The 13,284-nt window shown below is 43.3% G+C and overlaps 1 protein-coding gene and 1 long non-coding RNA gene across 3 annotated transcripts in view; one reads left to right on the forward strand and one right to left on the reverse strand.

Annotated features, from left to right (window-relative positions):
- LOC141156816 (uncharacterized) overlaps positions 1 to 13,284 on the forward strand; it is a 91,134-nt gene that overhangs the window by 51,942 nt on the left and 25,908 nt on the right. The window lies entirely within an intron of this gene.
- Positions 1,065 to 13,284, reverse strand: part of ARHGAP29 (Rho GTPase activating protein 29) — a 121,580-nt gene continuing 109,360 nt past the window's right edge. The window contains exons 13-24 of one of the 2 annotated variants that reach the window (XM_073643223.1): positions 12,810 to 13,000; positions 12,493 to 12,659; positions 12,272 to 12,397; positions 12,093 to 12,191; positions 10,948 to 11,111; positions 10,571 to 10,759; positions 8,650 to 8,787; positions 7,829 to 8,058; positions 7,301 to 7,574; positions 7,098 to 7,209; positions 6,092 to 6,178; positions 1,065 to 2,855 (exon numbers count right to left, since the gene is read on the reverse strand). In XM_073643223.1, coding sequence (XP_073499324.1) covers positions 1,972 to 2,855; positions 6,092 to 6,178; positions 7,098 to 7,209; positions 7,301 to 7,574; positions 7,829 to 8,058; positions 8,650 to 8,787; positions 10,571 to 10,759; positions 10,948 to 11,111; positions 12,093 to 12,191; positions 12,272 to 12,397; positions 12,493 to 12,659; positions 12,810 to 13,000 — 2,661 coding nt within the window. In that variant the 3' untranslated portion in view covers positions 1,065 to 1,971. The remainder of the gene's footprint in view (positions 2,856 to 6,091; positions 6,179 to 7,097; positions 7,210 to 7,300; positions 7,575 to 7,828; positions 8,059 to 8,649; positions 8,788 to 10,570; positions 10,760 to 10,947; positions 11,112 to 12,092; positions 12,192 to 12,271; positions 12,398 to 12,492; positions 12,660 to 12,809; positions 13,001 to 13,284) is intronic. The other variant, XM_073643225.1, reaches the window with a different exon arrangement.

A 13,284-nucleotide genomic window follows, 5' to 3' on the forward strand; every position in this document is an offset into this window, starting at 1 on the left:
AAGGGGGAATAAACCCCTATATAAAGCCTACCTTTATTGTATAAATCAGTCCCTATACAAAGCCTACCTTTACTGTATAAATCTGTCCCTATACAAAATCTACCTTTACTGTATAAATCTGTCCCTATACAAAGTCTATCATTACTGTATAAATCTTTCCCTATATAAAGCCTACCTTTACTGTATAAATCTGTACGTATACAAAGCCTACCTTTACTGTATAAATCTGTCCATATCTAGCCTCATCTTTACTGTATAAATCAGTTAAAAAAACGCTCTTTATCCCCATATGCCAATTAGGGTACTGGGCGTGGCTGAGCAGCCTCAGTTCACCTTTCAGCAACCTGAATTTGGATACCCCTCCATCCCTCTCTTGTAATGGACAGTGCTGGCATGCTCAGAGCTAGCACTGTCTTATGGGAAAGCTCATGTCTGCCTCTCTGGGGATTGACAGTGCTGGCTTGCCTAGGAGAAAGCTGGTACCTGCGGTCACTCACTGATGGGAGATGTCAAATCGGAGAGCGTGTGCACACCAGTCTCCTCTCTGCTGCATCTGCCCCACTACACTGTTCAGCGTGCGGCTGCAGCAGAGAAAAGCTGTGTGCGTGCTTCAAACTAGCGACTCCGACAGTGAGCATGCGCAGGCACCAGCTTTCTCCTGAGACAGCACTGCCTATGGACAATTCAGCATTATCAATCAACAGAGAGGGATCCGGGCTATCCAAGCTCAGGGCGGTGCAATAGTTTGCTGAAGCTGTTCGGCCACGCCAAGGGTACACGGATCACTTTAATTAGCATAAAGGAATAGAGAGCATTTTTGCACAAAAGGTATGATTTGTATAGAGGCCAACTCCCCTATATGTGCTCGGTATAAATTGTTTTGTTGTTTTGGGGGGAGGGTGGTGAGATAGACTTCCTTTAAGGGTGCAGTCAGGCGGCCATATAACACGGACGACAATCGCATCACAGTGCACGGACTGGCCGGCGGCTCTCCTGACCCGAGTGTGACAGCTGCATAGACATACATGATGTCACGCTCAGGTCAGGAGAGCCGCCGGCCAGTCCTCGCATTGCGATGTGCTTGTCTTCCGTGTTATAAGGACGTCTGACTGCGCCATAAGAGAAATTGAACACAGTCATTTTTTAAGACTTCTATTACTGGAAGAATAAGAAGAATATTAATGGACGCACATTGTAACTTGTAGGCGAAGCTGGTCATACAGAGACTGAAGGCGGCAAGGATTACCATACTAATCAAATGAGGAATAAATACCAGGGAACTACTACATAAAAAGGAAATGATGCTGCATTTAATACGTCTCGAGGCGGTGTAAAATCTTCAGCATCTAAAGTTTCGCCAGCAGACTAATTGTAGAATTCCAGTAGCAAAATCTCCGAAACCCTTAGTAAGCAGACATCTTTTTTTTTCCCCCACTTATCTAAAAAAAATACATTTTAAGTGCATCTTCTCTGTAAATATGACATTAAAGTGACAACACAAACAGTCAATGGATGAAACAGGCGTTAAAATAAAAAATAAAAAAAACAATAAAACATACAGGTACGATAAACAGATGCATCCTCCGGGCTTTGTATAAATCTATACAGGAGTACATTTTAATTGCACAGATTACATGCTTTCCTTCAGCAAATGTTGCTGCTGTCATAAGAAATGCAATATTATTTTTTTCAGTTACTAAACAAATTTACATGAAAACAGTTTGATCCATAAATGAATACTGTTTCTTGGTATAAATAAGCATTGACTTTAACATATTCCACTAAGTGCACCTTTAAAAACACTTCCGTTTTTTTTTTCCGGAATGCATACAAAAAGACAGTTCTGTATAGAAAAGCACTTGTGTTTGTTTTGTTTTTTTTTTCTTCCAGTTAAACAGTCCTTATAAAAATAATTCTGAAAATGGCACACCGGTCTCCTCCGGACGAGAGGAGGTCTCTGCAGTCCTAACGCTACACAAAGTGTGCCTCTCTGTGTTCCAGTTCCTGTACGCGCTTTGGCCTTAGTCTTGGAAACGTTGACTTCACATCCGCCTGAGGACTATCCTCAGAAGTGGCTCTTTCTGAGTTTTTGTCTTGTCCCTGAAGGTCAGTTGCCACATCAGAGTCTCCAATAAGGTTCACATTGTTGTTATTCATCTGACATTGAGCCTTCACCAGACTTGGAGATGAAGCATCGCTTGGAGACGTCTCTTCGCTTGGCTTGGTTTTATAAGAAGGTGGCTTGTAAAAAGTTCCTGGTGGTGGCTGCAAAGTTCTTGGAGCCCTGTATGTGGACAGCAGACTGGTTTCTGCAGAATTACTATCAATGGCGATGGGCTTGAGTTGAGTAGCAGATGGTATTTTTGGCAGTGTGGCACTTATACAGGTAGTGCTTGAGGGCAAACTGGTTGGTCCACCATCGTGTGCTCTTATCTCCTGTGGCACATTGGTCATAATCATTGCAGTCCTTGGCGTTATGTCATACTGTTTGTACTGCTTATCCCACGGTTTACGATAACTTAGGGAGTCGTAACATGAAAGTCTATGGCAAGAATTGATCGTAGGTAAAGGTTTGTGTTCGGAGACCTCTTCAATGATAGGACTTTTGCCAAGTTTATCAGAGGTGGTGACACCCACATTCCTGGAATTCTCGTTCAGCACAGACGGAGGAAGAAGTCGATCCACGGGCAGACTTACAGGACGAACCACTGGTTTTGACCGGGGGGCTCTCAGCGGAACTTTGGGGATTTGCCTATAAGACTTTACAGGAACAGAGACGTTTGTCTTTGAAAGGTCTTCTGAGCTGCTCCTTCCAACAGCAACGTCACCGTCTGAAATGGTATCCATGGAGCAATCTAGGAGAAGACATTAAGCATTATGGATGGCGTTTGTAAACCATTCACTATATATGCACATCACTTTTAAGTTATAAAAAGGATTATTTAAAACTTGTCAAACCTGTGAGCTAAAGCAACCACAAATACAAAAGCAGAAATGAGAGATAATTGGACAGCGAGATTCAAAGACCATTAGATAGCACATAGTAACCTTAGGCTTTTCCTGGAGCGTTTCGAAACTCCTCAGCCTAAAATGAACCATGAACCCCAATAATACAAAAACAAAAAAAAAATTGTCTGCAAGTGCTTCAACTAACAACCTAAAAAATACTTTGGTGGTGGTCATCTTATGAAAACTGCCATAGCCCGCCTAACAAAATAACATTTTTAAAATATTTAGTAATTTTTTTCCTCCTCTATATTGCAAAGTACCAGAGACGTTGATGGCAAATAGCAGAAAATAAAATATTAGCCTTCTGTACATACTGGGATGGGCAGTCCCACCATCAGAACCCTAAAGGGGTGGCTTGTGGTCAGCTGGTAGCCTATTATTGTAGGGTAGGTCGCCGGCACTACGCATCTGCTAGGCAGTAAAGCAATAGTGTCCATGCAAGTTGTTGGGTGACCAAGTGTCTTGTTATGGTCGTGCCAAGGCTTCAAGAACTTTTTTCTCTTTTCAAACTCTGTGTGTGGGGAATAAGACTTACATCACCGTTTGTAGTCATAACGTCCTTCCAAAATGTAAAAAACTCTAAACCTGAAACCTTTGGATATTTCTAAAATGACCTGTCTGTCATTAGGAGCCCTATAAGCAATTATTGTGATCAGGACGGGTTATTTCACTAGCGCAAAAGCCTAAGAAAAAAATGGTTTTCTTTTACTCTCCAATGGTTTGTTACTTTAAATTTCCTTAAAGAGGACCTTTCACCAAATTTTTCATGTTGAGTTGGACACAATGTAATAGGAGCTGCAGAGCGGAATAAAACTTTTTCACTAAAGTTAACTCCTACTTTTCACTGGGGGCATGGACTTATTCTCCCTGTACCAGTTGCTGTCTAATAACACCCACTTGGATTTAAGAATTGTCAGCTCATACTGGGGAGAAGTACACACCTCCAGTGAAAAGTATCTGATGACACCCACTTGGACTTAACTAACGTTAAAGGGGTATTCCAATCTCCAAGATCCTATTCCAATATGTAGTATGTGTAATAATAATATTAGCAAATACCTTCCAATTATAAATGTAGTATAGTTCTTCTGACTAGCTATGCCGCTTACCCCATGTTCAGGGCATTGCAGTAGTTTAGGCATCTATGATTACGACCACTAACAAAGTAACTGTCACTATGTGAGTAACCATAATCATGGATATTCAAGCTACTGCATTGCCCTGCACATGGGGTAAGTGACATCAGATCAAAATAGTAATTCTAGCAGGAAAAATCAGGTGATTACCAGCAGCTACTGCTGGTTCCTAATATGCTGTTTAACAGTGACCCACATCGATATGAATGTATATGGCTTTGTCACAACATGGAGATGAAATGAACCCTAAAATACTGTGCAGACTGCGCAGAATCAATTATACTTTTCTCAGCAGTTTTACATAATGTCTTTGAAGGAGGAAGTAAAGCGGTTTAAGGCTGTGTGCCCACGTAGCGTTTTTCAAGCGTTTATGCTGCGGAATTTCCGCAGCGTAAACGCTTGTGAAACGCTAGGTAATCCGCACCCCATGGTCCCCAAGCGGATTCCGCATGTTCTATGCACATGCTGCGGATTTTTCCGCAGCGTTTATGCTGCGTACAAAAATCCGCAGCATGTCATTTAATTTTGCGGAAGCGCAGCGGAACTCCCGCCATTGACTTGCATTGAAACGCATAGAAACCGCGACTGTACATTTCTACAAGCGGCTTCTATGCGTTTCTATGTGCGGATGGTACCCAGTTCTGGAGGAGAGAAGACTCTCATACAGACCTGGGTACCATTGTACCTGTAAAAAAAGAATAAAATAACAAATAAAGTTTATACTCACCTGTCCGGCGTCTTCTCTCTGAATGCCGGCATCGCTTGAGGACCTGCGGTGACGTCACAGTCATGTGACCGCAGGCCCTTCACCGCTCTGTCTCGCGATATGCCAGCAGCCGGGAACCAGACAGGAACGAGCTCTGCTGCACACGCCGGGGCCTCGGGGGTGAGTATAGCTTTATTTGTTTTAATTTTTACGGTTCACACTGTATAAATCCATGCTGTTTGCATGGATTTATACAGTGTGACCTAGTTGTCAAGCACTTTCCAAGTGATGCTATCGCCTGGAAAGCGCTTGTCAATCTGCATGCGGAAACGCATGTGAACCCGCATGTGGATCCGCATGTATTCTGCAGGAAAAACGCATGCACAATCTGCATGCGTTTTTTCTGCCAGGGAGATGCAGAAATTTTCTGCTTCATTTCTGCATCGTGGGCACATAGCCTAAAACTTCATACCAGCATTTCCATTATTACTTGCTCAACAATTGTGACAGCACAACTTGTATATTTGTTTTACACTAAAAGGATTTAGTTAGGTTATAAAACTCTTATTGATAAGAAGGATCCTAGTGATTAGTCGTACCTTATCACAGTTGTGCAGTCAAAACGCTGGCCTTGGGGACCCCTAGTCTAGTGATTGGTGAGGGTTCTAGTGATCAGCCAGTCATACATCTGCACACGTCTAGCCCACACATTTGGTGACACTCACCAAACATATGTCCAAATTAGGGATCACTTACTGAGTTGCTTGCTGCAGTTTTGAGCGCTGTATAACCCCACCCCCCACCAGTGATTGGCAGCTTTCAGTGTACACTGTGTATAGGCAGAAAGCTGCCAATGAGTGGAGGGGCGGGGATATACAGAGCTCATGAATATGGAGGACTAACTAGCAGCAGGTTTACTAGTCCTCTACTGATAAAATCAGTGTTTTATCATGGGATTATCAAAATTACAGCAAGCAGCCCAGTAAGTGACACGTCGCTGGAATCAGGTGCTCTGCCTCTACATTATGCTACTATCAGATTAGGTAGAAAAAAACTTGCAGACAGATTCCCTTTAAATACATTGTGTACAGAGTTGAAGATGGTCTGCTGATAACACAATGCCACTCATGGACACTTATAGCAAAAGCTCAGGGTAGATTATGGATTGAACCCCAATTCAGATGAGTGTGGGTGTTATTTACTACCATAGTTGTTACATTGCATGAGGCTGGAAACTCACCTTGTTCATCTGACCCATGCAGTGTAAAGACAGGACTGACTGGCTCGGAGGAATCTCTCCTCTCTTCAGATTCACTAAGATTATTTTCTGCAAAATTCAAATTAAGAACAAATGGATGGACTGGATCACTGAATAAAATCTCATATTATTTAACTATATCTATATCGCACTATAGCCAAGACTGGTAGAGTATACAGGAATAACCAGAGGGCAAGAAACCTAGCACTAACGATACATTCAAATAATTCCACTACAACTGCAAAAAAAAAAAAATCATTTTAAAATATCACAAAACCCATAAATGTATGAAACTTTTAACTGTTCAGACCGTACCCTAAAGTATTATTTATGGGGTTGTCTCAAGGTAGCGCTTTAGGAATGCAGTGCTCCCCTGCCTCCTGCTGGCCAAGGACAGTCTTCTCCTCTGCCTCCTGCTTGCCAAGGGGCAGACTGCTCATGAAGATGCACAGCTCAGATCTGCAACATGGCTGATCTGCTGACCTGAACTGTACACTTTCCAGTGCTGCAAACAGACAGCTTTGCAGCATGGGAGGAGTAAAAGGGGCTCCAACCAGCTTCAGAGCAGCACTTACAAGCTCTATAGCAAAGAGCTTGTAAGTGCTGCACTGCTTACCGGCTTATCACTGCTGAAGTCTATCAATAGTAAGCTAGCAGATAGTGTGCAGTAAACAGAAGTATAACATTAAAAATCTCAAGAACAGAGTATTTTTAATGAGAAGTAAATTGTAAAGTTGATGATTTTTCCAAGCACTTCACAAATTGTGTATAATCCAAGGTGTTTCAACAAGCAATTTAATCTAACAGAGAAATTATACTATCAGGCAATACATATAACATCATAAAATATATATAAAAAAAGGTGGCTTCTTCAGTTTATAGTTGGAAAAAAATGAAATATGTTTTTTTTTAATTGCTCTAATAAAGTAAAAGCTGCTCTGTGATTGTCTGATTTGGGCATCAAAGTTCGTTTTGGAGCTTTGCTTACCATTCTCCTCGACAATATCCATACTGTGACTTCGGATTTCCCTCTCTTCCACGCCCTTAAATTCCAATGCTGCTTCATCAAGAGAGCTGGCACGCTTTGACAGAATAATACTCTACGGAGCCAAGAAAAATTGCGCAAGATCAATCTGGTTCCAGTTTACCTTCTGCGGGTTGTAGAAATGAGAATGACTGTGTGACTCTTACCTCATTCCCCACTGGCAGTGACTGGGACTTTCGGATGTGTTGTGGCTCCCGATCCTCCGCCTTATCCACGGGGTTAATCATCTGACGGGACACATCGAATATCTTATCGTAGTGCGATATCAGGAGCTCCACTATACGGGCCTGATAAGGATAATCCACCAGGGAGGAGAGCGAGATGGTGGCGTCGGTTTGACGTGGTCTAAGCAGAGTGGGGCCGAATATTATTCCTAGATTGCTAGCAGTCATTTTATTTTCTTCCACTTCTTCCGTGACCCTGCATTTAATAAATGGAACCACAGAATACATCATGTAAGACAACAAGATGGCAAGGAGCATACGGTATTGTGCACCTACTCCAATCACTAGGACAGGTGTGGGATACAGACACAGCTAGCATGCACACATAACGTCATCGGACCCCGCTCTGCACCCTATGCAGAAGTGAATGGGACCAGATTACCCCTTTACAGACATTAGGGCGGATCGGCTTCTATTACCCACTGACGTATCGTTCTGCTCTATAGTTACCTATGAAGATGTCCTACTAAGAACTGTAAGGTGTCGTAGTGCTCCGGTGGCAGCTGTTTCAGCAAATCTCGGATCTTGATGACAACTCTGTTCAGCTCCACTCCGGATGGTTGCCTTTTTAACGGAGGGCTGCTTGCTTTCGAGTCAACTTCATCGGTGGCACGTTGACTCTCTTTGGCCAATCCAATCAACTCATTGTAAAGACGAAACAAAATCAAAGGCTCTGGCAGCTGGGGAATAACAGAATGAAAGGGTCAGATGACAAATGTTAATTCGTAGAGTTGAGCAAAAAGATTCACAGGACCCTCAGTAGTCAGTGACCGAGCCCTGCAAACCTCGTCCTATTTGTCGGCATCCCCGCCACACGTGCTGATTAGTAGGTTCGGCATCATGGGTTTGTGGTGCCGCATGTTCCTACTAATAAGAGAAACTGGGGATTTCTGCAGGTGGGAGGTTCGCAGAACATCCCTGGCTCCCCTTCTGATTAGTAGGCCCATAAAGGTGGGTTTCTGGCACCGCCATGATGAAGCTGCATCTTCCTACTGATAAGATGAGGCTCTGGGGAAGCTGGCAGCTAGGAAGTTTACAGGGCATCCCTGGAATCTCTTTTGACTAGTAGGATGGTGCAACATCATTGTTGAGGCACGTCAAACCTATGACACCGGTCCTACCAATCAGAAGGGACGTTGGGGATGCCGGCAGGTAGGACAAGGTACAAAGGCCTCTTGGGTCAGTGGCCATGGACAACACCATGTGCGCTCACTGGATCATAGTCTGGAAAATCTGTTTTTGCTCAATTCTAGCCACCCCAAATCACATACCTGTCGGAGGTAGAGCTTGAGGACATTGCTGATGTCATGCGCAAACAGATCTGACAATTCCACCAAGTCTTTTCCATTTTCAAATGCCTGGCACAGTTTCTCAACTCTGGACTTTGCTCCATTCACTCGATAGATGCCCTGAAAGTCATAATATTATACCCCATAAAGCAAACTGGATGACACAATTTGCCAAAAAAACAATGGAAAGTGAAAACCAATATCAACTTCCAGTAGTTTTTGCATACATTTTAGTGTTCCAAAATTTACAAAAATTGTTGACAAATGTTTCCAAAGTACAAAGGGTAAAACATCCAAAGCGCAACCCAAGGGTGACCATGAACAAGAAGATGTCCTTATACTACTGACCTCCAGGCACCTATAGACATAATACTTCTTACCACTGGTACATGACCACTAACAATGGGTCCATTACTTTTCCATTGTGCTGGCACCTGGATAGCACTACGGATCAATCATAAATGTATTGTCAGACTGGATATTCAATTATTGCCAGCACACGGTGTGGTGTACATTTCTTGTGTGTATGGAGGCCCTAGGCAACATTCAGCGTCTGCACCTGAAGCTTTTTCGAAGTCAATGCTGAACATCTTCACTTAATGGGATGGAACCAATAAAATCTTATAAACTATTATTGGCACCACCAGAAGAGCTGAAATATTAGGTTTATCTGGTGACCTTTATTCCTCTGCAGGTGGATTTGTAAAAATGTGAGCACCCACCTGACAACTAGGAACAAAAGACTCAGACTGGAGAAGATACCATGCTTTAAAGGGGTTGTACCGAGTATATATGTCATTCTCTACCAGTAGGATAAGAAATCACTCATTGAACACTGGGGGACTGACAGCTGGTATCCCCACCATCCCACCATTCCTCATAATGGAGCTCTGCAGAACGGAGTGGAGGTCAAGCATGCACAACCCACTCCACTTACTGTCTATGGCATACATGTCAAACTCTGGCCTGCAGGGTGGTTTTATTTGGCCCGTGACATCAGAACCACCATCCCTATGTGGGGCCCATTATTCTGTATGGAGGACTATGTGGGGCCCATTATTCTGTATGGAGGACTATGTGGGGCCCATTATACTGTATGGAGGACTATGTGGGGCCCATTATTCTGTATGGAGGACTATGTGGGGCCCATTATTCTGTATGGAGGACTATGTGGGGCCCATTATTCTGTATGGAGGACTATGTGGGGCCCATTATTCTGTATGGTGGACTATGTGGGGCCCATTATTCTGTATGGTGGACTATGTGGGGCCCATTATTCTGTATGGTGGACTATGTGGGGTCCTTTATTCTGTATACTTGTTGGCCTGTGACTTTGTCCAAGTTTTTCATTTTGGCCCTCTGCGACATCCCTGGTCTATGGGACTGCAAGAAATTGCTGCGAGCAATACCCCTCTATCTCCAGCAGTCCCATACAGAGAGAACGGAGCAGAGGGGTTCATGTTTGGCTTCCCCTCTATTCTGCAGAGCCCCATTGTCAGTGTGGATCCAGTTGTCGGACCCCTAGAGATCTATAAATTATAGCCCAGCCTATCAATAAAGGATGACCTATAAACTTGGTGACTTCACCATGTCATCAACCTGTGACTAAATCTAATCTTTCTTTCAGACTTCCCGTAACAAGAGATAACCATGTTTAAAAAAAAAAAATTGAAAAAAAAAATTGCGTAGTCAACACCCAGAAGAGTAACGCAATCTCCCCCTCCCTAAAAGTTAGTCATTTTACAGCATTCACCTAATAGGAAAACTAAAGCTGGTCTTATGTGTAACATTCTCGTTATACAAGATCGGTCCATGAATGTGCAAATAAGCAGTTTACATGTTTTACTGTACAACCAAAAAGGTAAATGGTGAACTTCCAACATGGGTGTATTTTAACCCTTACCTTTATGGACAGTGCTCTGCTCTCGATTTCGGAGGTACACTTCTTGATAATGAAAGGAATGCCATCAGGACTGTTCTTAGCGGCCTGAGTAAATTCTACTCCAAAGAGATGAAGTCTTCCATGAAGCTTTTTGTGTCCGCACTGAATGGCTAATGTTTCCAGGCACTTCTTATGGCAAGCAAGAGAACACTGCAATAAAGGAACGCTTTAAATGGGCTGTTGTCCCTTTATGCAAAGGCTGATAATAACAATTGTGTAATCATTGACTTAAAGCTAGGGTGGAAAGAAGTCCTGGGTGGGACGGGAAATGCAGTAAGCCCATACAAAGCATGCACAAGAGAAGCAAAGTCCCATAGCTTTCTACTAGCCAGGCTTACCTCCTCACACTCGGCCCCATGAAACACCACCAGGCTGTCACACTCTCGGCACTTAGAGGGGGCTCTTAGTTTCCGCAGCTTGTGTGTCTGGGCCGCTTTGGACATGATGGTATTGCGGAAGGGTCCTGGGGAATTGGCGATCTCAGAAACGAGGTCATTCAAGCCTACAAAGGAAAACGAGAATATAATAAATAGTGGGAGAGTCATTATTTTTCTTCTTTTTTTCTTCATAAAATCTTACAAAAAGTTCGTAAGTATGTGTCATTGATTCGGAAATATACAGAATGCCTTTCGATTCAAGAATACATTTTAGCATTTAAGGGGATTTTCTTACAAAAGACATCAGCGGGATAAGGAATAAATGTTTAATCGATGGGACCCCCGCCGATCTATAGAAACAGGTTCTGAACCCACTGTTCCTTCTAGGTGAATGGAGCAGAATGGTTGCACATGTGCGCTGCTGCACGACGGGGCAGACAGAGAAGTGCGGTACTCCGCTATTTCCGCACAGTAAATGGAGTGACGCTGCATAGGACACAAAGCTGCTTCATTTAATTGCAATCACAGCTAGGAATAAGAGGGACTTAGGACCCTCTCATTAGAGATCAGTGGGGGGCCCTAGTGATCATGTGGATTTGTGAGAAAAACCCTTTAAAAGGAGTTGTATACGTTCAGAAAAGTTTATTCTATAAACTCCATTAGTAGTATAAAAAACAAACAAACAAAAAAAAAAAAAACTGTGCTCGTTCTCCCCGGTCTCTGCTGCTGCCCCCAGAGTCTGTTATTATCTGCAGCATTGACTTCACAAAGACAGCGCTGCTGCCAAACAATGAGCTCAGTGACTGAGGGGCTCATGCCCTTTACATCGGCAGAGCAGCTGAGCTCAGTGATTGGCTGCAGACAATAAGTAGCAGAAATTCAGCGCTGGACCCAAGGAGGGTGAGTAAGGAACTGTTTGTTTTTTTTTTTCTAATACTAACAGAGCTTTAATAGAAAAAACTGTTCTGAAAAGAGACAAACCTTTTAATTTTAGGAAGGGACATTTCCTCATCTTATTCCAATGCATCTAGAATAAAGATGGTAGACTCCTAGCAGGATCCTAATCTTCATCTCGACACTCATTTACCAACAGCAGGTCTACTTACCATTATCTGAGGGAGAAGGCGGCTCTCGCTCATCCAGATCGTCAGCTGAAGACATAGTTCCTGTGGATGGCGTTCTAGGAAGGCGTCTTTTAAAGTCTCCTGAAATACAAGAACACCTTAGACCCCGGATCCCCTTCTATACAGGCAGTTGCTTAGAAGCTACTAATACAGAAATGTACCTGGACTGGCTGATGGAGAGTCCATAGAACGGGACTCGCTACTGCCCCCTGCGCTCTCAGAGTCGCTGCACATGCCTCCGCTCTGATTACCTGTAGACCACGACCTGAATGGTGGACCTCTGATGGCTGTAAGAGTATTAACCCAGCAGAACAGTCAGACTCTGAAAATCACGGGAGGAAGGGGCAAGACGATGTATCGAGGAACTGATCAGACATCCTACCCTGAATATCTGTACTGCTACTCGATCTCTTCTGCCCAATTTTCCGAGATCGGCTATAGAGTGGACTGCCGATTTCTTCAGGAGTCTGGGCTGGATATTCAGCAGAACCTTGGGATAGGTTTCCATGTGATGCACGGGTACTGTTCTCTTCTCCCTTTGACATTAGCCTAAAAAAACATAAAATACTATTTTTCCCAAAAATAGGAGCATCCAATCCAACAAAGAACATGCTGCTCTCTGCAACTATCCTCTCCAGGAGGAAATATTAGGCGCCAGTACACACACAGTAGTACCCCAGTATTATATCATGTACTCACCGCCCAATCTGTGCATGCGAGGCCTCACAGGACCCCACTTCGATGCCACAGTCATCTTTGGGCAGGTTCTTCACAAACTCTGAATACTGCTGGCCTGGCTCGTAACGCTTGCCGTTCTCACACAGGGTCTGGCAGTTGACGGGCAGCGAGACCACCTGGGCATGCTGCATCTGGAATAAATTCACGGTTGCCTGTACACAAAATGATTTCAGATATTAGAAACGTTACTAACACATATAAATCGCCCTAATCCATGAAACACTATAAAATCACACATACGATCAAAAGACATTTCTTCCAATTTATCTACAACATCGCATCCCTGACACCATCAATGGCATCTGTCGCTTTAGTTACCAAAATGATAAATGATCAAGAAGGCGGTATAGGTTACTTTATAATATCAAACAGGATAAATAATATCCAGATAGAAACAAGAAACTTTGTAATATATCTTAAGCAGAGAAATTAGCTT

The sequence above is a fragment of the Phyllobates terribilis genome, unplaced genomic scaffold (genome assembly GCF_046119375.1).
Source record: "Phyllobates terribilis strain yellow unplaced genomic scaffold, ASM4611937v1 Scaffold_8__6_contigs__length_399053987, whole genome shotgun sequence".
NCBI classification, from domain to species: domain Eukaryota; kingdom Metazoa; phylum Chordata; class Amphibia; order Anura; family Dendrobatidae; genus Phyllobates; species Phyllobates terribilis.